Here is a 24623-nt window from a genome sequence, read left to right as displayed (position 1 = left end):
TTGTTCAAATCACCTTCTATCATCAGCCTTAATACAATGGTTGAGACTAGTAACTCAAATAACCGCTCGTTATGACCAAGGTAAGCAGAAGAGGATCTCTGAATGCACAGATGACCATACCCGGTGTCACTCCAGTCAGGTAAGAACCATAAACTGAGGCTGAGTATTTATTTCTGCTTCAATATTCAGATTACAGATTCAGCATTTGGCATAAATAACATATATGCATGGCTCCATCCTCTATGCATACTGTACTATAGTGTACATATTTTTTGATGACTGCTTCCAGAGAGATAACGCACTGATTTTCTAGTACCTTGTTGAGTCTATGCCACGAAGAATTAAGGTACTTCTGAAAGTAACAGGAAGTCCAACTTGTAGAGTCAGGTTGAACCTAATGAAGTGGCCATCAATAGTACATTTAAGAAGAGAAGAGTTCCTATTTTAATTGTGGAAATGACACTGCAGAATTATCTGTTGCAGACACAAAGAAAAGTTATACATGGCTATACAACAGACACATTTTTGCAAAAGCAAAGACTGTGATAAGGATGTGTGCATTTTTTTGTTTGTTTTACCTTTCTGCTTAATTATTCTGCAAATTTCAGTGACTTGAAATAAAGGACAAAGTTTTGTATAAACACACTGTAAGAAGGATTAGATTGCCACCACACAAGCACAATATTTATCCAAAACAATATCTGAATTTTATTCATCTTGGTAATCTATAAAATAAACGACATAATTAAGGAAATGAGGGCATCTCAGAGGCAGTCAAGAAGGGTTTAGTAATGTCTCTGAATGGCAAGAGTTGAAATCTTCCAGATATTTTTGTCTGATATTCAGATTAATAATAATTCGGTTATCACGTTTTTTACCCATCAAAATACAACACTTTTTTTTCCAGCTCTAAGGGGTGAAGCAAAACACAAATTAGAAGTTGGCCAGAAACTTCTCAGCTCCAATATAAAAACATATTTTAACTGTTCTTAGTTTATGTTTAATGTTTTATTTTCAAGAATATTTAAAAGACATTTTAAATTGTGCTAAATTGTCGAAAAGAAACTCCGAGTTTGCGCACTAATCTGCTATTTAGCCTTTCAAAATAAAAACCGTGTCAGATCCAATCGACACAAACGGTGTGAATTTGAGTTGATTTTCGGGTTTAACATTTGAGTATTTGCACTCGAAAAAAAGTAATAAGCAAAAAAATCACAAATAATTATCTTTTGGTAGTTGTCTTCTATTTTAACTCTCCCCGTGGGTGTATTATGATATGTTGCCTGCACCCTCTTCCTGTCCGCGGTCAAAACTTACGGAAACACTTCCTGAGCTGCCTGGTGTTCGCCCGTTTGTCATCCGGGGCCGCCTGTCTGTTGCTGTCTGTCCGTTGCTCGACTCGGGGACTCGGGGATGCTGCGAGATGGGAGTTGAATCGCGCAATCAACAAAGTGTCGGACGGAGTTTGAGACAATAGGAGGGAGCTTTTCGTTAGTTTTCCCATGAACCGAAAGTGAGCGCTGGATGGATTTTTGTTTCGAAGGGATTTAAAATAAAATACCCGAGGGGAAAATGAAGCTGCTGAAGCCGAGCTGGGTGAGCCACAACGGTAAGCTTGTGCAGGAATCTGTTGGATCAAGTTGGGCTTTTGTTGTCGGAGGGGGGCGACTTGATAAGGACGCATGATGATGATGATGGTTATGGTGCTGGTGCACACTTGTTTGACTTGTTAGTCACTTAAAAGTCACTCACATGCTAAACCTAAACCAACGTTTGGGCACTTGCATTTGGTGTTTGTGCCATTGTCAGTGTCTCTGTGCTCAAAGTATATTTGTTTGCTAACCTTAGCTAGCTAGCTAGCTAGTTAGCCCCCCCGGCTAGTTCTGGTGTCCTGACGTTAGCTAACTTACCTGGCAGATGACCCGTGTCGAAGTTACTGCCTCGGAGTGACTTTTTGGGGTCAGATTTACTCACATCCCGTGGGATATTTTAACATTTTATTTGTGTGACGGCTTCACAGAAAGCTTAAAAAAATAAACAAGTATCTGCTGGGATAATTTTTAAGCTGTCAGTTTGGAAAGTTAACCGCCAGGGAAATGGCCTGAATTTAGGGTGCAGCTAACGACTGTTGTTAGTAGAGCACATTTTGCCCCTGAAATAATTGACATTTTGAGGACTCCAACAAAATTGCACAACAGCATCAATATAGCATGAAACCAAATGTATTAAATGTATAATTATATTAGCAGATGGATTCCAGCTGCTAATATGTTTACAAAGAAAACTGAGGAAATAATGCTTTGTTTTTTTGTTTTGTTTTGTTTTTTTTAAATTCAGCACTCAACGGGAGTTTCTTTGTAGTTTTTAGACATACATTTTTGCACTGTTGCTAAAATTAAGCACGTACTCAGGGGTGTATACAGAGTGCACGGTTAGGTATGAACCTCAGCTTTAGTCACGTAGTACACAGTACTGTATCTTTTATAAATATCACTTTAAGTAATGAGAAGTTTGTAATAAGTCACAGTTTTTTATTGTACAGTTGTAGGTAGGTTTTTTCAAATATATTTTAGCAATTGTAACCTTATTTTAAATTGTGGTTTCTTAGGCAAAAAGGCACCGACTGTTAAGTAAGGGTGTATTGGACTGTACAAAGAAGGATGGATATGCCCCCCTCCCTCCCCCCGTCACACACTGGTTCTGTTCTGAAGCCTCACTATTAGTTCTTCGAAGAAGCTTAATACATTGGCTTGACCATATCTGGATTGACGAGATAACTGTCTAAAGAAAAAAAAAATCCCGAAGAGCCTCTATTGACTCGAACTTTGAGGAACAGCAATGACCATGCTGCTTAGTTTAATGTAATTTGGATTTCACTTTGAAATATAGGAAGATATTGCCATATAGAGCAGGGCGATATGACCAAAAATATTTATCATGATATACATTTGAAAATTTGCGATAACGATATAACTGACGATATAATTGACACTAGACAAAATACTTTACAACTCCACAACTTTATTAGTGCAAAAAAAAAAAATCAACGTATTTTCACTTAAACAAGCAGCTGTTTTTTATGTGCATTAAAGTTATATAAAAAATTTAACAGTGCAAATGCAAATCCTTGCTGACAGTTTAACCAAAAGGCATTTCCAGTGGAAATTGGCCGACATATCCTCAGCATAACCATGTATAATATCCACAAAACTTAAAAAGAGGTTATACACACACAATACGGTAATATTATGTTGAAGCACAGTGCGTATCACTCCGCAAGGCTCCTCCCTACGATAGCCGTAATGCTCCGAAAATCCATCAAGCGGTGCGGGTTCGTAGCTTAGCAAAGTCGTACTAAAACATTTGACAGATTTTCGAGCGCCATGTACCACATAAAATCGTTTCGAGGTTAGTAAACACAACCAGAATTCATACATAAGGCACACGGGATTATAAGGGGCACTGTCGATTTTCAGAAAAATCAAAGGATTGATTTTAAGTGTGCCGTATTTTCCAAAAAACACGGTAATAACGACGGCCCGCTAGCATGCTCTACCAAAAATAGTGCTTTGCTGTGTATCTGACGGACGAAAGCCAAACCAGTTCCACGCCATTAAAGTTGCAGCATTTTTACAAACCAATTCTGGTTCCTCCGTTTCATTCAACGATCCGCTTTCGCCCTTCTCATTCTCTGTCACCGCCATGCTTTTTCTGCCATGCGCGTATGAAAACAAAGGCACTGCGCATGCACGTTTTACCCATATTCTATCGCGATATTTCATTTTCTTATCGTTGCCCAACATTATACCGGTATTACCGTGAACGGTATGATATGGCCCAGCCCTATTGCCATATTTGTCTCTTGTATTTAACTGCTCATTTCATTCAACTGATCCTAAAGAAACAGTGTGTGCATAACTTCACAGCAAGTCACATTATTTTTTTTAGCTTAAAATAAAACAATAAAAAGTATAAAGTACATAGAAACCAGCTAATGATGATGTTTTTGAAATACTATGTAATGTATCTCCATGGCTTAAAGGAAGAGTTAGGGAATTAGGTTACTACCAAAGAGATTTTGGAGGATTTACCAGAAAGGTTTCCTTTCAGGAAAATCCTCGAGTGCATGACGATTGTAAACCTGACAAGACACTGAAGTACAGTCTCGGGTGTGGGCATGTTCTAACATACCTGTGGAAAATCACAGAACAGTTGAGTAACTTTCCATAAGGCAGACTAAACAAAGCCTGGTGAAAAAAACAGCTGAGGTCAATGCCATGTTCCTGTGTTATGTTGAAATGTGTCCAAGATGCAGTGTGCTTGGAAAGTTTTCATTTACATGCTTTTTTGCATTTCAGGCGGATCTGTGCACAATACTTTGCAGCAACAAAGTATTTAAAAGATTGAATTATCTAATTTACAGAAGAATGAAGATCATTTGTTAAGACAGGAAAGATTCTGATAGGCTGCCACCTTAATGTCATTTTGAACGTCCGCACTGTTGAACATACTTGTGGGAACCGTAGCCTCCATTAGAGCAGGGCGATATGACCAAAAATATTTATCACGATATACATTTGAAAATTTGCGATAACGATATAACTGACGATATAATTGACACTAGACAAAACACTTTACAACTCCACAACTTTATTAGTGCAAAAAACCCTCCAAAACATCAATGTATTTTCACTTAAACAAGCAGCTGTTTTTTATGTGCATTAAAGCTATATAAAAATTTAACAGTACAAATGCAAATTCCTTGCTGACAGTTTAACCAAAAGGCATTTCCAGTGGAAATTGGCCGACATATCCTCAGCATTAGGGCTGGGCCATATCATACCGTTCACAGTAATACCGGTACAATGCTAGGCAACGATAAGAAAATGAAATATCGCGATAGAATATGGGTAAAACGCGCATGCGCAGTTGCGAAAAAGCACGGCGGCAACGGAGAATGAGAATGGGGAAAGCAGATTGTTGAGTGAAACGGATGAACCAGAATTGGTTTGTAAAAATGCTGCAACTTAACTGGTTTGGTGTTTGTCCGTCAGATACACAACAAAGCACATTTTTTTTGTAGAACATGCAAGTGGGCCATCGTTATTGCCGTATTTGTTGGACTAAGGTGCTCGTAAATCTGGGAGCAATCTGGGTGCTAAACTCCGTCCTTTAAGGTCCCGAAGTCAAACGAACATCACTGAGAGTTAAAAACTGTCTAAATTCTTTCATCTTTAATAAAACGATCAGCATTGCTGCTTTACCAGGTGTAACTATGATGTTTAACATCCAGGCATCCATGAAAACAGAATTTATTACATTTAACGGAGTTAGAAGTTAGCAGGAAGTTAGCGAGAGTTAGCTCGCTAGTTTCGCTAGTTACCTAAGCATGATATAGCATGTTCTGACAGAGATTTCTGAAAAAATTCAAACGTACAGCTCTGCTATCACTTCCAACATAAATGAAGACAGGAAACTACACAGCAGTGACGTTTGTAGGGTTACTGAAGTTGGGCTAGGTGGTATATAATGATGTGCTACGTGATCGCTAGCCACACAGCTGTGTTAGCATAACATAAACAGTGAAGCTGGAGGATGAACGCTCACACTTTTCCACTCGATAAACGTTAACGTGAGGGTTCCTGATGGTTAGAGACAAATGCAATCCTATGGCAGGATGCTGTAAACGGACCAAACTTCAGTCAGGAGAACAACTGAGATAATCCATCCAAAATACGAGGTTAGTTATTAATATACTGCAACAACATGGGAATAGAGCAGCTGTGATAGAATACAGCATTAATGAATCAATGGTACAGAAGTGGAGGAAGCAAGAAGAATGAGTTGAATAAAGTTTGATTTGTCTGACTTCTTTGTTTCGCTTAATGTGTCTTATAATCCTGTGCACCTTATGGTCCGAAAACGTTTTTATTTTATTTGACGTTTTTATTTGGCACACTGCAGTTTCATGTTGCAAAGCACCTCTTTTTAACTTCAGTGGATATTATACATGGTTATGCTCAGGATATGTCAGCCCATTTCTACTGGAAATGCCTTTTGGTTAAACTTTCAGCGAGGAATTTGCATTTGCACTGTTAAATGTTTATATAGCTTTAATGCACATAAAAAAAACCCAGCTGCTTGTTTAAGTAAAATAAATGGATTTGGGGGGGGGGGTTTGCGCTAGTAAAGTTGTGGAGTTGTATTTTGTCTCGCAGAAATTATATCGTCAGTTATATCGTTATCGCAAATTTTAAAATATATATTGTGATATATATTTTTGGCCATATCGCCCTGCCCTACTCAGCATAACCATGTATAATATCCACAAAACTTAAAAAGAGGTTATACACACACAATACGGTAATATTATGTTGAAGCACAGTACGTATCACTCTGCGAGGCTCCTGCCTACGATAGCCGTAATGCTCCGAAAATCCATCAAGCAGTGCGGGTTGGTAGCTTAGCAAAGTCGTACTAAAACATTTGACAGATTTTCGAGCGCCATGTACCACATAAAATCGTTCCGAGGTCAGTAAACACAACCAGAATTCATACATAAGGCACACGGGATTATAAGGGGCACTGTCGATTTTCAGAAAAATCAAAGGATTGATTTTAAGTGTGCCGTATTTTCCAAAAAACACGGTAATAACGACGGCCCGCTAGCATGCTCTACCAAAAATAGTGCTTTGTTGTGTATCTCCCGAACGAAAGCTAAACCAGTTCCACACCAGTGAAGTTGCAGCATTTTTACAACCCAATTCTGGTTCCTCCGTTTCATTCAACGATCCGCTTTCGCCCTTCTCATTTTCCGTCGCCGCCATGCTTTTTCCGCCATGTGCGTATGAAAACAAAGGCTCTGTGTAGGACTGGGCGATATGATCCAAAATTCATATCTCGATATTTTTTAGCTGGATGGCGATATACGATATATATCTCGATATTTTTTTAAAGCCATAAAGTAAGAACAAAAAGAGAGTTTAGTCAAAGCTGTGTCCCAGATGTCACACAGGCACTTTTATTAACATACAGCGTAGATGTACATGAAAAAATTACTCAAAAATAAATTATGAGCATTTATTAAATAATAATGCTCCATAAATAAAAGAAAACAATGTTGTTTTTGTGCATAACAAAAAGCTCACAATTGTGCAGTCAAAATGTAAACTAAAAGACGCTGAGCATAATAACGAAGAGACAGATTTCACAGCTGCTCTATTCCCAAGTTCTACTGCCTGACTGACAGCCTTGAGTTTGAAATCCGCTTCGTAACCATGTCTCTTAACAGGTGCCATTTGTGGTCCTTATACACACACAATATGGTAATATTACGTTGAAGCAAAGTACGTATTACTCTGCGAGGCTCCAGACTACGGTAGCCGTAATGCTCCGACAATCCATCAAGCAGTGCAGCTCCGTAGCTTACCAAAGTCGTACTAAAACATTTTTTGACAGATTGCTGAGCGCTGTGTACCACATAAAATCGGTTCACGGTCAGTAAGCACAACCAGAATTCATACATAAGGCGCACTGTCAACTTTTGAGAAAATGAAAGGATTTTAGGCCGTGCAGCCCCGTGGGCTTAGCGTGGTTAGCTCGTTAGTGCGGTTAGCTCGTTAACACGTTGACTCCGTCCAGACCCACGCACGGGCGATGCGCGATAACTCGTTAACGGAGATTTGCCGTGTCCATCTTGTCGTTGCCTGCAGGTGAAGCGATGGGGGAGGGGGAGTTGTATTCAGTGAAGGAGAGAGGCGAGGCCGAGTAACGTTGCGTAGAGACAAAAGTGGACGAAAGAGAGGCAAACTGGCGGCCCCACAAGTATAATTATAACGTAACATAGACTATATCGATATAAACGATATTGTCACATCTTATATCTCGTATAAAAATGTATCGATATTTTTAAAAAACTCGATATATCGCCCAGTCCTAGCACTGCGCATGCGCGTTTTACCCATATTCTATCGCGATATTTCATTTTCTTATCGTTGCCGAACATTATACCGGTATTACCGTGAACGGTATGATATGGCCCAGCCCTAGCTTCCATAACTTAAAATATAAGAAGTTTGCCGTGATCAGCAGTTTTCTTAGAGCTGCCTACACAACCAAACTGAGTAACTGAGGATGAAAGACCTTTGTCAGACCAGATATTCAAGAGCCCAGCTGTCACAATCAATTAGGATCTAGATTTCCTCTGTAGAGCTTGCAGGATGTAAATTTGGTGCAGCACTCTACTAGTCAGGCCTCTGTGGTGAAGTGTCAATTAACCAGTAACCATAGACGCCAATCGTTTTTAAAGGTAATCAGAAGTCATCTCATTAGTGCCATCACTACAACATGGTGTGGTGCAGCATCATGCTGTGGGCATATTAGTGAGACAATTTAGGAGAGAGTGTAGCAGTGTTAAGCTTCAGATGTCAGCCCAAAGCATATCGCCAAGAAAGTATTTCCAGGAAGTGGTTGTTATCGGATGTGCTTTAGCCATGTACTGAGCAAACGCTCCGAATACGCTTGTCATTGGAAAATGTCAGTGCTGTCATTTAACACACTAGAAAACCTGTTTTGGCTTGTGACTGTGGGACATGTGTGTGCTGTATGGATTGATGTAAACAATTATGAGTTTGAATCAGCAAAATGTGGAAAACTTAAAAGGTTTTGTAAACTTTCCAGATGCACTCTGGTGTCTTTCCTTTTAGTTACTCCTTTATTTCCTCCAGTTTTCTCAGTATCTCTAGGTTACCTGTGTACAATATAAGTCTGCAGTTTTTGTGTTCTTTAGATCTATTAAAATTGAGATGACTGATATTAAATGTTGATTTTTGTGTTTCTCAGGTAAACCCATATTTTCAGTTGACATCCACCCTGATGGAACAAAATTTGCAACTGGTGGCCAAGGTAAAACCAACAACTGCTAAAATGAAAGTTTCTCCCTTTAGGATCATTTTTAAACAACAGCTTAGTATTCTAACTGATGGAAAGTTACAGCTGGGTTCAGGTTTACTTTCCAGCTTAAAAAAATGCTCCCTCACCTGTTGCTCCTTCTGAAGGCGTTTCATGTTTAAAATACTTGGATTGTTTCCAGGGGAGGATTCGGGGAAGGTGATGATCTGGAACATGGCGCCGGTCCTCAGAGAGGAGGATGAGAAGAACGAGAATATTCCCAAAATGCTTTGCCAGATGGACAATCACTTAGGTAATCAAAATCTGTATATATGGTTGGTTAATGAGTATATTTGTTCTCTAGGTCCTTTTTTCTCCTTAATTAAACTTTAGGGTTACTTATGGTCTCTAAAGATAGCTCCACACTGTGTGTATATGTAATTTTCTTTAATTAATTAATTTTTTTAACAGTTATTGAAAGCTACACAAATAAACATTTGATGCATGTACACTGTACTGCAATACCAACATGCACAGCTGTTATCATTTCCTTGACAGCTGCAGAACAAGTCATAGAAAAAAATGCTGTGCTTCCAAAAAACTCTGTTACATTTTCTCCTTTGCTAGAATCCCCAAACAAGGTTTTCCACCAATGTGTAATAAGCCTAAACATCTTAATAGAAAACCTACAACAACAAAAAAACACCATCAATTTAAAGTATAAAGTAGTTGAAGTAGAATAGTCTAAAGCAGGGGTGGGCAATTCCAGGCCCCGAGGGCCGGTGTCCTGCAGGTTTTAGATCTCACCTTGGGTCAACACACCTGAATCACATGATTAGTTCGTTACCAGGCCTCTGGAGAACTTCAGGACATGTTGAGGAGCTAATTTAGCCATTTAAATCAGCTGTGTTGGTTCAAGGACACATCTAAAACCCGCAGGGACACCGGCCCTCGAGGCCTGGAGTTGCCCACCCCTGGTCTAAAGGCTTTATATATGGCAAAAAATAACTAAGTGACAAGAAAACTTTGAGAAACTATCTCTAAAAAGAGGTCATTTAAATTGATGAAATAGAGTAAAAATAAAAATGCTCATTAAGTAAAAATGTAAATCAGATACAACAAATCCAATGTATAAAACTGAATATAACACAAGGGGGTCAGTGAGTAAAAATGTTAGTTAAGTACTATAAGATAAGTCTGAAAGAGTTCAAGATGTATTCAGAATGTGATTTGAATAAAAAAGAACTAAGGAAAAGTAACTATTTTAAAAAATGACTAGACCTTTTACACTATAAAAAAAGAAAGAAAGGAAATCTATAAATATAAACCCACCTGACTAATACGTTAGGAAACGTTGACCTTGGATGGATGGAGATAACAGCGGCAGGAAATTAAAATCACTTTGCCTTCCATGAACTGCCACTGACATAAACTGCTGCTGTGTTCAGTGACCTAATAACAAGCAGCCAGATTTAATAATGAGAGCATCTTGATCTGCAGGTGCTGTTATTGTCCACCCTAACAGCCTCCTCAGCACAAATCCATACAAACTGTATTTATAGCCTCAGTGAGCAGAAGTGTTTGTGTGTGTCTCTGCAGCCTGTGTGAACTGTGTGCGCTGGTCCAACAACGGGCTGTATCTGGCCTCTGGAGGAGACGACAAGCTGGTCATGGTGTGGAAGAGAGCTGCGTATGTATACACACAGTCACCCGCTCAATATGATAAACAGCATTCATTATCTGTCGAGAAACGTCTGGAAAGACGGCCAAACAAGGACGTTTCCATGGTGACTGTGCTGAAAGCAGAATGGGAAACTTTTTGTGTCAGCGTGAACGCACACTAGACTGTGTGTGTGTGATAGGCGGCAATTTTATGGCTTTCCACAGTGCATTAGATTACAACGATCTACACTTTAATAAACTTGCATCAATATTATTTATTTATCCTATTCTATTTTTTTTTGTTCTAGTAACACCTACATGTTGTTAAATGGTCAATCATATGACTTACTGTTATAAACTAGGGCTGTTTAATTAAGCCAAAAAACAAAAATCTACTATTTTTGTAACCTTAATAATTCTGCAGCACCATGATCCAAAAATTGCCAGTGGTATGCTACTGCTGGAGTTGGGGCATATGCAGATTCTACAGCTGTCAGCTACTGTTGGATAATGTGCTGCTGCTGATGGATGGTATACAGCTATAATCGGCGTATTCCACAGCTCCAGGAGAGGCATGCCACTGGCCACTTTTGGATCTTGACACACTGTTTCCTACACATATACTTTACTTGGGTGGGCCACCGAGGTCAGAACGGTCACATAAATATATCTAAATATATTTTGGACCTAATTTTAGCTTTTATTTATTTATTTATTTATTTATTTTGCTGCATGAATAAAAATAACACCAGAGTGTAACTTAGACTGCCAGAGGGGGTTTTTGAACAGACTTCAACATCTTATACTGCAGCTGGTAGCTCTTCTCTGGAAATTTGCTTCTAAGCCGGACAACCAGAATAACCAGAACTTGCAGTAGGTTGATATCTCGTTCAGTTGCCGGTATATGTTACTGACACGAAGTGCTCTTGTTGCCAGAAGCCATAAAAGATGATTATTACACAAGTATTTTTTGTAACAAAGTCTATATTTATTATTCTTTGCTACTTTAAAGTATGTCCCAGTTCTTTCTCTATGTATGAACTGATTGGATGCATGCTATCCTTTTCCTGCTAGTTCAAGCTAACTTCCTCTCACTGATGTTTTCTGGTGAATCTCCATTGTTGATAATTATGTCAGCATTCACATTTGCTGCTTTTTAATCATGTCTGTCTGTGTGTTTCTTTTCCCTGTAGGTTCATCGGTCCCAGCACAGTGTTTGGGTCAAGCAGCAAGTTGGCCAATGTGGAGCAGTGGAGGTGTGTCACAATCCTGAGGAACCACACTGGAGGTAATAGAATTAGAAAATGCACAGAGAAGTTGCAGATGTTCACAGATATTGAACATCTGGCCACATCCACCAACCTGGCTAGTAAAAGAGCCTCTGTTCATTGTGTGTGTTCTCGAGGTCTAACAGCTGTGTGGTTAAATGTTTAAAAACAAAATGATTTCCTGAAACAAGACGATGAATAAATAATTTAAAAAAAAAAAAAAAGTAGAAAAATATTTCAGATAATAGCCAGATTTTTTTCCCTTCAACATTCAGTACATTACTTGGTAAATTTCTTTCTTTAAATCCCCTTTGACATATTAATGTCAAAAAAAGAAAAGTGTCACACCATTGTCATCATTTGTTATCATTGTGCTGTGTTTGCAGATGTGATGGACGTGGCGTGGTCTCCTCATGACGTGTGGCTGGCCTCCTGCAGTGTGGATAACACCATTGTGATCTGGAACGCTCGCAAATTTCCAGGTAAAGTTTAACCACAGCTCAGCCTCTGGAAAATAGAAAATGCCCGTATTTACAAAAGTCTCTTGTTTTTAACTGAGAGGGAAAAAACACTTTCTGCACACTCTGCAACTGTCTTAATGATCTATTCAGAGATGGTCACTACTCTGCGAGGACACACTGGCCTGGTGAAAGGCCTCACATGGGATCCAGTGGGGAAATACATCGCCTCCCAGGCTGACGACCACAGCCTGAAAGTGTGGCGGACGGTGGACTGGCAGATGGAGGCAAACATCACCAAACCTTTCAGTGAGGTACACAAACACTCACTCTCGCTTTGATTGGAACCCATTGGATACGTTGTGTGTTTCCACTAATTGATTTAGGTTTTGATTTTATTTTGTCATCACAGTTTAAGGGATTTTTCTCTTTCTGTCTCACTCTCAGTGCGGTGGGACGACCCACGTCCTGCGCCTGTCCTGGTCTCCAGACGGTCAGTATCTTGTGTCGGCTCATGCAATGAACAACTCCGGCCCCACCGCTCAGATTGTGGAGAGAGATGGCTGGAAGACTAATATGGACTTTGTGGGCCACCGTAAAGCTGTCACCGTGGTGGTGAGGATGTGCTAGCAACATGTTCAGCCAGTAAATCTATATTTAAACAAAAGAAAAGCTACTTATTGATGCGTCTGGTTTCTGTTCCTACAGAAATTCAACCCAAAGATTTTCAAGAAGAAGCAGAAGAACGGCAGCTCTCCGAAGCCCAGCTGTCCGTACTGCTGCTGCGCTGTCGGCAGCAAAGACCGATCGCTCTCCGTCTGGGTCAGTAAAAAAACCCACAGTTTTAAAGTTTAAAATAATGATAGTAAAACATAAAAGTTAGTACTCTCATTCCTTAGTCAAGCTGCAGTTTTCATGGCTTATTGATGTGATGACATGTACATTAATACCCAAGTGAGGGCAGTTTTTTCAGTTCAGTGGTTTCTCACCAGGAATTGCCAAACCCAGTTTTAGTAGCTGTTTGGGAGGATATAAAAAAATAAAGTCTCTCTCGCTCTCTCTGCTCCAGCTCACCTCACTGAAGCGCCCTCTTGTGGTCATCCATGATCTTTTCGATAAATCCATTATGGACATTTCCTGGTGAGTGAAGACACTGTGGGCTGTCACATTCTGTAGTTTCTCTTATTCTAAGTCCACCGCCCTGACATCAGATATCTGACTTCAGATATCATTTTTAATGTCTCAGTGTGTGGATGCTTTTTTACCTGCACCCTTCTCTGTTTGCATACAGGTGTTTTGTGTAGGCTTATTAAACATTACTGGTGGTGATAAATGTCTGAGTTTGATATGTATGTGTGTATCAGGACATTGACGGGTCTGGGGATGTTGGTTTGTTCGATGGATGGCACAGTCGCCTATTTGGACTTCTCCCTGGATGAACTGGGAGACCCGCTGAATGAAGAGGAGAAGGTAAGAAGCATCAAGGCATCACTGAAATTGTGACTGTATGTTTACAACTAGTCCTGTGTGCGCTTAAAACCTGTGTCATATATATTCTACTACAATGGTAGATGCTCATGTTAAACATAGCTAGAGTTTCAAATAATGAGGTCAGCTTGTGTACAAGGAAATCATGTAGGTCAAGTCTCAAGCTTTGAATGCTTGGTTTCAGATCGTGTTTTCTGCTCTTGGCTGCGTTTTATGACATATGGGGGATATCCCAAATGTGGTCATCTCAGGCACATGGCTCTGCCGGTGTGCGGAGAAATCTGCCCCACTTACTGTTTAAACTTTGTTTGTGAGTTGCAGCCAATCAGGAGAAAGTAGGTTTAGAGAATAAGGAGCTAAGACGGCTTGTTTCAAACAGAAGATGAACTGAGGGATTTAGACCAAGGCCCTGTATAAGATTAGTAAGGTTTATTTTAAGTGCAGACTATGTAAAGCTATTCCAGTAGAGTATAACAATAAATATATGGAGCTGGAAAAAACGAGGTCCAATTTAAACATTATTTTGGAGCCTGAGTAAGTACCCAGCAGTGTTGACCACATGAGCAGCTTGCCTTCTGTACTGTCTTTCTTTACTTGTGGGGGGTAATTTAGGAGCCCAGTAAGATAAATAAAGATTATTTGAACTGTGGCTCATACAGATCTACTCTAGTAGAGTGCAGCAATGAAAATGTAGAGCTGAAAATTTGTACTGCAGATATATTTAAAGTCAAAGTCTTCCCCTCATCTTTTATTTATTTAGCTAATAATAAACTCTAAACCAGCTAGCAGGTACAAAGTTTTATTTAAACCACATAACAAAGTTGTCCCTTCTCATCTTGTTTTTCATTCTTAGAAGTAGAGAAAAGTAATCAGTGAATGAAAAATGCACCACATGAGGCCCAAACTCTGCTTTATGTATAATTATTGGTCGACATCTTTATATTCCAGGTTTTTATTGCTAAGCAGTTTAACAGATTTTTTAATTTTGTTGGTGGTTCTTGCTTAAATAAGGTTTCTTCCCTCCTAGAAAACTTTTATTTTCCTTCTTTTGACAAATAGAACAGTATCCATCAGAACATCTATGGTAAGAGTCTGGCTATAACCAGCACCGAGGCTCAGCTCTCCACCACCATCATCGAGAACCCAGAGATGCTCAAATACCAACAGGAGCGGCAGAACTCTGCCCAGGCCAACTCAGGACCAGGTGCTGCTGCACCTGAATCCTCAGCACCCAAACTCAACAGTGTGATGAACGGGGAGTCTCTGGAGGACATCAGGAAGGTAGGTGGAGCAGCCATCTATAATAAATGAAATTAAGGGAAAAATGCTTACATAGTTCTGGGAGGTGCTTTCTGGAAGCATATCAGAAACCTGATAATTATATTTCCGTTGGGTTTTTGGAAAACTGTTAGAGTAGAGACAATAGACATTAGAAATCAAAGTCCAGCACAGTTTAAAATATACTAATACTTATGTATTTTATATATATTAATGTTTTAAACTTTTAATTTTCCAAAGCTGTCAAAACAACCTTTTTATATCTGTGCAGCCTAAATTTCTTGGATGCTTTATTCTCTCATCTGGCAGAATCTTTTGAAGAAGCAGGTGGAGACAAGAACAGCAGATGGCAGAAGAAGAATCACACCGCTCTGCATTGCTCAGCTGGACACGGGGTACGAAAGCATGAAACACACTCCGGTGAACAAGATGGCTGATCTCACAAAAATAGCTAAATAGCTGGTAGATCATGTTTGGACTCCAAAGATAGCGGCTGGACTGATTACAGGTTTCTTCTGTGCCATCAAAGCTACAGCAACACAATAGAAGAAGAGCTTGAAGTGTCAAATCTTTGGTTTTGAATCCACGCAAGTTCAAAGACTCCTCTCAGTCTCAAACGAATCTAGATTTAATTAACAATTGAAACAGGGGGCTATTGTTTCGTGTTTTAACAACATAGAAGCCACGTGGTGCAAAGTGAAGATGATTCTGGTGCACAGAGCTAATGCACTGTAGATATCGTGATGGTTAAAGTTAGTTATTGTTGTATAAAAGTAATAATAGGGTTAACCAGATGAAGAGTAGAAGATCACAGGCCCTTTTCTCTCTGTAGGGATTTCTCTCCGGCTTTGTTCAACAGTGTTCCCATCCTGCCCTCGGGCTCATCCATGTCCAGCCAGCTCACCCCCCAGCTCAGCTCCGACTCCAGCCCAGGACAGGCCTCTTCTATGGGGCTTAAGCCCACACACGACCCCATGCTTACCTCACCTCCTCCCAACAACACTGCTAAGCCAATGGAGGACAACAATGATGGGTATGGAGATCACAGATAGGGAATTTTTGCTGTTGTTTTCTGTTTTACCCTCTCTGTGTTGTCTTTTTTCATACTTTAAATTCCCAAACCTCCCACTTCCTCTTCCCAGTCGTTTACATGGCGCTTGGTTTTTTCATTCTCGCCTTCACTTGTCTTTCTCATTATCTTCGTTCTAGTGTCAAGTCCAGTCTGCTGCTCACCTCTGCCTCCAAGATTGAGCCAATGAAAGCTTTGGACTCCAGGTTTACAGAGAGGTCAAAGGCCACACCAGGCGTGACAGCCGCCATTTCGTGCACAGCTGGACTCACACCGTTAGACAGGTGAGTAACTATACAGGTGAAGAACATCGAACACAAAAACAGAACACAGAGACATATCTGATGTCCTGTTCTAGCAGCAGGCCGAAAGATGGCGTCACCGCCCAGAAGGAGGCAAAAACCAAAGAAGAGACCAGCAGTGACAGCGAGGATAAGATGGCTGCTATCAACAAGAACCTGACATTTGGCAAGAGGAAACCAGAGCTGCTGCTGGATGGAGGAGAGGTGGTGGAGAAGAGGAAGAAGGGACGGCCCAGGAAAGACAAGATGGCTGCTTCCATGGCCCAACCTTTCACTCAGGTAGAGGGATATGTGGATGGATCTGAAGCCTGAAAATCTGTTATTTTAAGCTCTTTGGGTGCAGATAGAATAGATTAACCAAGTGTGCTTTTCTACTTATCTTGTCATAACAGATAACTCCTCCCGCGGAACGGGAGCCCAGCAGGGTTGTAGCTCCTCCAGCTCCTGTCGCTGTTCTCAAACTACCAACACCAAGTACACAGAAGGCCTTCAGTCTGCAGGTAACACACCGTCTGTCATGTCTTTGGTTTGGACTTTAAGTGTTTAGTGTGTTTAATCCAGCTGGAAGATGTATTGTACTTTTAGAACCACCTTAATTGACAGTTTTTCACCTCAAATTATATCTGTTTGCATCCCCCGTCTGATCTCTCACAAGCTGTACGGTTTTGCTTTGGGTCTTTCTTTTTATTTCTTTGCTAAGTTTGTTCTCTTGTTCTTCTAGCTAAGGTCGTCCTTGTTCTCTGCCTGCTTTTTTTTGTCTTTTTCTTCTTTTTAGTGTTTTTCCACTGTGTGGCTACTCATTTGTAGCTTTTTTTTCTTAAGCCCACGTCTCAGAGGTAGAAATTCTTATGTTAGTTCAAGCCTATTTGTTTGTTTGGTTTATATCTATTAATAAATAGCCATCAGCACTTTAGAAAGCCTTCTCTGGCTTCCTCCTTGGACACTTATCGTTTCAGTTTCTTCAGTTAGAAATTCTCCCTTTTCTGTTTGAGCAGTGTAGTCTTCTCTTTTGTCTTGAAACATCAGCTTTGGTGGAATTTTAACTGGTGAAGGCGATGCTCCATACATTATCGAGAGTGTTTGTTGTGCAGCTTATGCTTCTTCCTGCTTGTTTTTGAACATGAAAGTTGTTGTTTTTTTGTCTTTTTTTGTATTTGTGGTCGCTTGTTTTCCTTCGTTTGTTTGTTTCTTTTGATTTCTATGTTGTTGTACTTTTTTAACATGTTCAAAATAAAGATTCAATTCAAATTCAATTCAGGTGAGCATGGAGCCCTCAGTGTTCCTGGAGGTGGAGAATGAGGTGTCCATGGTTGCAGGTTCGAAGCTCAGCCAGCTGCGATGCTCCAGAGACGGACGAGACTGGAACACGCTCCTGCCCAGCTCTGTGGTCGTTGCTGCAGGCAGCAGGTAGGAGGCGTGCTGAGTTTTCATACAGACAGAATCTCTGTTTATACTTGAATTGATTTACTTTCACTTTTTGATGTGACTTGGAAAAAAAACTAGTAGCTTCAGAACTTAAAAGGTCGGGGACTAAAGATAAAATAGACATTTAAGTAAAGTAATTGAGATTCATTGCCTAAATTACATGCAGAATATTTTTTATGTGTGCAGTCATCCTCTAAAATCCCAGTTGGAAGAGGGAAAGCCTTCGAGGTATCACTGAAAAGGGGAGGATATTCCCACACAGTGCTACTGATTTTAATTTAGGCCACATGGTTATGGAAATGAAAACATCAGCAGGTCTCCCGAAGACAGAAAATGTGAAAGAAATGAATTAACAGCACAAAATCTGGTCTTCCTAATTCTCCTCCACTCCCTCAGTGACATCCTTGCAGTCGCCTGTGAGGACAGGATGTTGTCAGTCTTCTCTTCCTGTGGGCGGCGACTCCTTCCTGCCATTCAGCTAGGCACGCCTGCATCTGCCTTACACTGCTCTGCCCACTACGTCATGGTTCTGACCGCTGGAGCCACTTTGTCCGTGTGGTCAGTGTTCAGCTGCTCTGTTTGATTTGAATTGCTTGGGAGCTTTTGTTGCATTTTTTATCTTTAATCTCTGAGGTAAAACTAGTTTTACAGAGATGCTTACGCATTTAGAAAGTGCATTAATTTATGCTGGTAGTATTTAAAGAATATTTGTCTTTATTCTAAAATCTTTGCTCTTTGCAATAATTCATTTTTTGTTTCTGCAGGGATGTTCACAAACAGAAGGCTCTGGTCAAGAACGAGTCTCTGCTGACTATTTTGTCTGGTGAGTCATCGCTACAGCTGATATCTACTCACATCAAAACAAGCTTGACCGATAAAACAGCAGAGAGATGTAGTGAGGTGCACTGTGTAGCGAGACTAATGTGTTAATGGGTATATTTAGAGTTAAAGCTGCCTATCTAACACTAAACTGACTAATGCTGAACACATAACCTGCTCCAGAGAAGTCATATTCAGAGTTTTGTTTAAAATGTATACTTTCATTGATATTTATTTTAAATGTGCAGTCTGTTGAGCTGTGCATTACTGACGAAATTTGCATGCACCCAGTTGGTTATGAGGAAAACAAATATTATGCTTGATTCTAATCTGCTGCCAATTCTGTTTTACACTGCTGGCCTTGCAGCTAGTGGAACAAAAGTAATTAAAATTAGTAGGCCATTTTACACTGAGAATATAAAATCAGTAGCGTTTCACCAAAAGCTGAAAGTATTACTCCATGACCACCATGAAGCTGTGGGACAGAGGCAGACCCACCTGTTATCTCTCACTGGGGTTTTTAGGGTTTGCAGCACCGACTAACAGAGAAAACGTGTAGTTATGTCCAACTTGCTTCACTGCACTCTCCAGGCCAGATTTGATTTGATTACAGTATATAATGACTCAGGTGATCATTAATAAGTGAATCGAGCCGTGTTATTCTCCATGAAAACTACTTTGTTTGTGTCTTCAGGTGCTGACACTACAGTGTCCCAGTCTCTGCTGACTCAGCAGGGAGTTCCAGTCATTGGACTGTCCAACGGGAAGTCGTACTGCTTCAGCTCCTCTCTGGAGACATGGTGAGAAACGCTGCAGAAGTACTCACTGTACTCACAGATGAATAATGAACCAATGGATTTGACAGCTGTGATTAAACCATCTCTCTCAGGACTCTGATAGCAGATAAAAGTGACTCTCTGGTTCAGTGTGCTGACTTCAGGAGCTGCCTGCCTAGCCACGATACACCGGTGTCCTCTGGGCCTCTGGCTGTCATGCAGGGACGCAACCTCAAGTATGTCTTTAATTTTTAATCTGCACTTCTCATCTTCAGTAATATAAAATGTAATAAAGACAGTCAATAAAAAAGTCTCGGTGCTCCCCGCAGTGCCGGTCGGCTGGCTTCCCGCCTCTCCTCCACCCCTCACCACCTGCAGCAGAGCATGACGCTGGCCTTCCTGGAGAATCAGCTGGCGTCTGCTTTGACTCTGCAGTCAGCACAGGAGTATCGCTACTGGCTGCTCATCTATGCCCGTTTCCTCGTCAATGAAGGTACCAAACTTTCAGCTGAAGGGACAAACATCAGATTTGAGTATTGCAGATGCGTTCAGATAGAAAATGAGAAATGGTGGAAACTAAAACAGCCTAGGTGCTTTCAGAAAATTTGGACTCACGCTAGCTTGCACAGTGTCATATGTAGTACACAAGCCTTGTATAAACAACTCTTATATTTCATATATTTTTCTGTTTTTCCTTCCAGGCTCAGAGTATCGCCTCAGAGAACTCTGCAAGGAGCTGCTGGGTCCCGTCCACAAATCAGCGGCTACATCCTGGGAGCCCACCACACTGGTACGACAACAAAAATCAGTCTCTTCCTCTTGATTTTGTCTTTTAACATGATCCAAAGTCCACTGCTATCTGCTGAGCAAACCAGTCGGAATATCAACAGCTTTTATTAGTATAGTCACTACAAAATGTGACATGAAACACAGCTTTTATTAAAGTATTTGTTTCAAATAGTAAGTGAAGCACAGAACAGCTCAGTTGTCTTTACAGGGTTTATTTAGATGTTTGAGACAAGTCAGCCGAGGTGCAGATTGGACGTGGGCTTAATCTCAGATTAGTTGAAAGTTTGCACTTATAAACTGCACCAGGATCTGTTTCTGACAGCCTAATATTTTATCTTTGATTGTAAGAAACAATTTCAGAGATTTGATTGGTATTTGTGGAGTCAAACTGAAAATAGTGAAAATACTACAAAAGGGACCTACAGCACAAATACGATAGTGAGGTGATCAGCAGATGTTCAGACAGTGGAAGCTGGAGCTGATCAGTATCTGCTGTCTCTCATTAAACTGTATTGCTTCACTGTGTCTGTGCTGTTGGTGTCTTTTGAACCTTTTTGATGCACTGCCTCATTAATATTATGTCTTGCTGTGTGGTACCGACCGTCTAGGAAATGTCTGCTTCAATTTGCCGATCTAATATTTTATTAGTCTGGTCCTAATTAGCACTACTTAGGATGTCTATCTGTGTCTCTGTGTTACACCTGGACAGTTTGTGCAGCTTGCGCCACCCCATTGTCAAGGTGGTGAATGATTTCGAATGTAGAATTTTGAAATTGATACCATAGGTGTGTCTGCTCGGAGGCTGAGGGGTAACAATGGCAGTCGCTCGTATTTTTTTTATTTTAGTCTGAGATTGCTACTTTGTTTTGATCATTTACTCATTTCCCAGGATCTCTGATACACATTACTGGTAAGTATGCTTGGATGATATAAACCGAAATTATCTGAACTAAAGAACACTTTGTGACGACTGCACACACGCTGTAAACAATGTCACTTCTGCAAGATTACAGTTCTGATTTCTCCCATATTTTTGCTTCTTTTTGCACACGAAGAGGAAAAGATGAGTCGCTTCGTGCTCACATGTTCACTGTTTGACTTGTGTGTTTTTAGGGTCTACGTAAGCGTGAGCTGCTGCGGGAGGTCTTGCCCGTCATCGGTGAAAACCTTCGATTCCAGAGACTGTTCACTGAGTACCAGGATCAGCTGGAGTTGCTGCGCAACAAATAGCACGCGCTGCTACGCAGACAGAAACTGACACAAACACACACGGACTTAAAACAGTTTGGTTTGCCTCGGCTCGGCTCCGGTAAACTTTGACTGCTTTCTTCAACTTGAAACGCTGCTCTGGCTCAGACCTGAAAAACACGACCTGGGTGTCTTCTGAGAACTTTAACATCAGCCGGTCCTCAGCTTTTTGAGCGCTGGGACTTTTCAGTGCTGTCGTTCACCAGACAGTTTTTTTTTTTTTTCTGGTTTTTAGTTTCAATTCTCCTCTCCTGTCTTTATTCCTTCTAAATGTGATCTTTTTGACCTATGCACCTCCTGCCCTCCTAATCATGAACCTAGAAAAGGTAACTCAAGGGAGATGGTGATAGAAACGGTCGTCAGGTGCAGCATCAGCAGCTGTATGGAATCATTCTCAGAGGTCTTGGAGAGAGATCAGAGGTAAAATGTAAAGAGAAATGTAAATTAGAACAGATTTATAGGAGCAATATGCTTGCACCAAAGTGATGCCAATTTAGTGAGAAATAGTCTCTCACCTGCATCTGCCAGGTGAAGGAAATGAAGGGCATCCAGACTACGGATCAGCTGGGTTTTTACAGGTTGGTATTCCCGAGTGTACCGTTATCTTTAAAATCAGCAGTTCTCATACCAAAATGCGAAAAGGGTGGTAAAATGCAAGGCTATGACTGAAATACAGGATTGTTCTCTGTGAAATAAAATTGGAAAAATGAAAAAAGAATTTGTGCACAAACATTAAGCAGAAATTTATGTAAGCACTAAACTAGGGCTATCTGTGAGTCTGCACCTTCGATTGGTGCATTCGCCGTTCTTTGGTCCTCCCTCCACTGAATGAGCTTTTACATTCTGTAATCTCTCCACAGTGTAGCTCCATTCTTAGCTGTTTAAAATAGATTTTGTTTGTAAAAGAATAATCCTTCACTTCTGCAGAGATGGGCTGGTGCATCTAGACGAAGGTGATTTTAAAAAAGTCATCGCCCTACAGAGAATGGGATCGGGTGCAACTGGGAAACAACATCTGACGCTACGACTGATCATTAGGCTAGACCAGTATCACATCTCAGAATCTCTGGCTGCACTAAAATCATCGTAAACACAAATTCAGACAAAATAAAGTTCTTAAAAAATGAACGAAACACCAGATGGTTTAGGGCATTGCAGGAATCCCTGGTAGATGTGCAATAGTTGTACATCGGTACAAGCTCTTGGTGCTAGACATTGTTTGTAAACTGTTAGTGCCGAGTGTTACAGGTTGAGAGAAAGAATCAGCTTATGGAATCAAAATTTCTTCATTATTTTTTAACTGTTTTCTCAACACAAGACACGTTTTAGAGTGTTGAGAAAATGGTTCCGTTTTCAGGCCGGCCTTAGTCATTGCACGGTATTATACGGTGGCTGAATGAATCATAATGTACAATATAAAATTAACCCAACAGTAGACCTTTCAGACATGGGTAACATGGCTGACTTACCAGTCTGTTACAGTAATGGCACTCTGTCATTCGTAGGGCACTTTTACACTTTAACTGTGGCGTCAGACAGACTTACTGACAGCGGTGAAACAATGCAAAGTGATGGAATGTGCAAGAAATCTGTCATAGTTGCAAAAGTCTTGACACACATGTGGTAACAAGTATTTTTGGTATTATCTCCAAATCTAACCCACAGACTATAAAAGATGTATGCTGTTAAACCTGCAGTCTAATATTGGCCACCAGAGGGCGATAAAGAGTTCTAGTCCTTTGGGAAAGCTGCCCTTATACTTGACCTCTGTAAAAGCTTTGCTGGTGAGTTAAAGGTCTCAGTCAATCATTTCAGGTCTTCGTCAACATCAAGATTATTTTGTAAATTTAGCTTATGATTTCACAGTTGTTTGTTTTTTGCTCATCACACCCAGTTTCAAAACACCAAGATGGCAACAGCGAAAAAGCTTCTCTCGAATATTCAAATTGTGACCACAGAAGAATGTTTTCATGTAGAAAACTGTAACAATGAAGCCACATGCTATCATACAAGTTCTGCTTTTTTTGTTTGTTTAGTTTGTTTTGTTTTCTGTCATGTGTAATCTGTCCAAACTTTGCAGTGACGAATTTTTCCTCTGTCCAGCCGAGCAACATTGCTGGCCCACTTCAGTCTGAAAGTGACCAGTGTGCGGGCTCAGAATGATGGAAATGGAAAGAGGCTAATCACAGTTAAAAAATCTCTTAACTCGCATGTCCAGAGTAGCTGCAGGGTTTTATTTTTCTGAACTCCACCAAAAATGGTTCTGGATTTGTCAGATAATTATGTCTTATATTTGAAATCATGTTCTGTATATGTTTTTTTTTTTCCACTTGGTTTGTAAATAAGCTTAACTCAGAAACACAACCAGAGCTGGTAAAGGCTCAGATTTCTCTCGATTTCTCTTCACATTTCTCTGCTGCTGTGCAAGAATCACTGCTTTCAATTCAGGATTAAGGAGGGAAAATTGTTTTCTGATATCCATAAACTTGACATTTGACCCAAAGGTCATGAAACCCAGTGACACATTAATGAAGTTCATTTACCTTAATAGTACGTGTGTTTAGCCTTTTTTTTAGTCTGCAGCAGCATTAATGCACTCCTCTGCCTGCTCTGTGTGATCACACAGGAAGCTTGTTTAGTGCTATATTTCACTTCTGAGTGTGGTAAGCAGCACAGAGGAATCCCTTTTACTTATCACCCCCCACCCATTTTTTTTCTTCTTTTTTTATCTGTACAGAACTTCCTTCCTTATTTGTTTCATTTCTTTTTGTTGTTTTTTTTTTTTTTTTTCGGGGGTTTTCGCTGTCAGTCATTTTTAAATGTTTCTACAAGACGTTTTGTTTGATTTGTTTTCAATTTGTATAAGAAAAAGAAAAAATAACCAGAGACAAGCTGAAGTTTTTGCTTTGGAAAAAAAAAGAGGAAAGATTAAACAAATGAGGAACAGTTGTGGCTTGTTAATTTCCTGTGTGGTATTGCTTCATTTTGTGTTCGCGTGTGTTACTGGCTCTCAAGTAATGGGTCCTGATGCTGATAATTCCCAACCAGATTTCAGCTAACGTTCCCCCACAGCTCTGAATCCCATCAACACCACTTTTTATGATAACATTTTTTTTTAAACTTATTTGAAATGCACTTGGACCTTTTTTTTT

The 24623-nt window shown here is 40.2% G+C and overlaps 1 protein-coding gene across 2 annotated transcripts; it reads left to right on the top strand.

Annotated features, from left to right (window-relative positions):
• The first annotated feature begins 1344 nt into the window (after positions 1-1344).
• On the top strand, positions 1345-24417 carry LOC134638903 (protein HIRA). 2 transcript variants are annotated; one of them, XM_063489847.1, is made up of 25 exons: positions 1345-1609; positions 8842-8904; positions 9092-9202; positions 10489-10579; positions 11745-11839; positions 12206-12301; positions 12431-12591; positions 12725-12892; positions 12986-13099; positions 13347-13417; positions 13642-13747; positions 14825-15046; positions 15353-15438; positions 15876-16076; positions 16253-16396; positions 16471-16693; positions 16807-16914; positions 17673-17821; positions 18236-18397; positions 18604-18662; positions 19353-19458; positions 19548-19670; positions 19764-19927; positions 20136-20224; positions 21337-24417. In XM_063489847.1, exons 1-25 carry the CDS (start codon positions 1573-1575, stop codon positions 21451-21453), a joined length of 3066 nt encoding a protein of 1021 aa, XP_063345917.1. In that variant the 5' UTR covers positions 1345-1572; the 3' UTR covers positions 21454-24417. The 2 variants fall into 2 exon arrangements, with proteins under 2 accessions (XP_063345917.1, XP_063345919.1); XM_063489849.1 differs by having other exon boundaries at positions 1346-1609; positions 16474-16693.
• Positions 24418-24623: the final 206 nt, after the last annotated feature.

This window comes from Pelmatolapia mariae, linkage group LG12, assembly GCF_036321145.2.
Source record: "Pelmatolapia mariae isolate MD_Pm_ZW linkage group LG12, Pm_UMD_F_2, whole genome shotgun sequence".
Classification (NCBI taxonomy): domain Eukaryota; kingdom Metazoa; phylum Chordata; class Actinopteri; order Cichliformes; family Cichlidae; genus Pelmatolapia; species Pelmatolapia mariae.
This window is presented reverse-complemented; position numbering and strand designations above follow the sequence as displayed.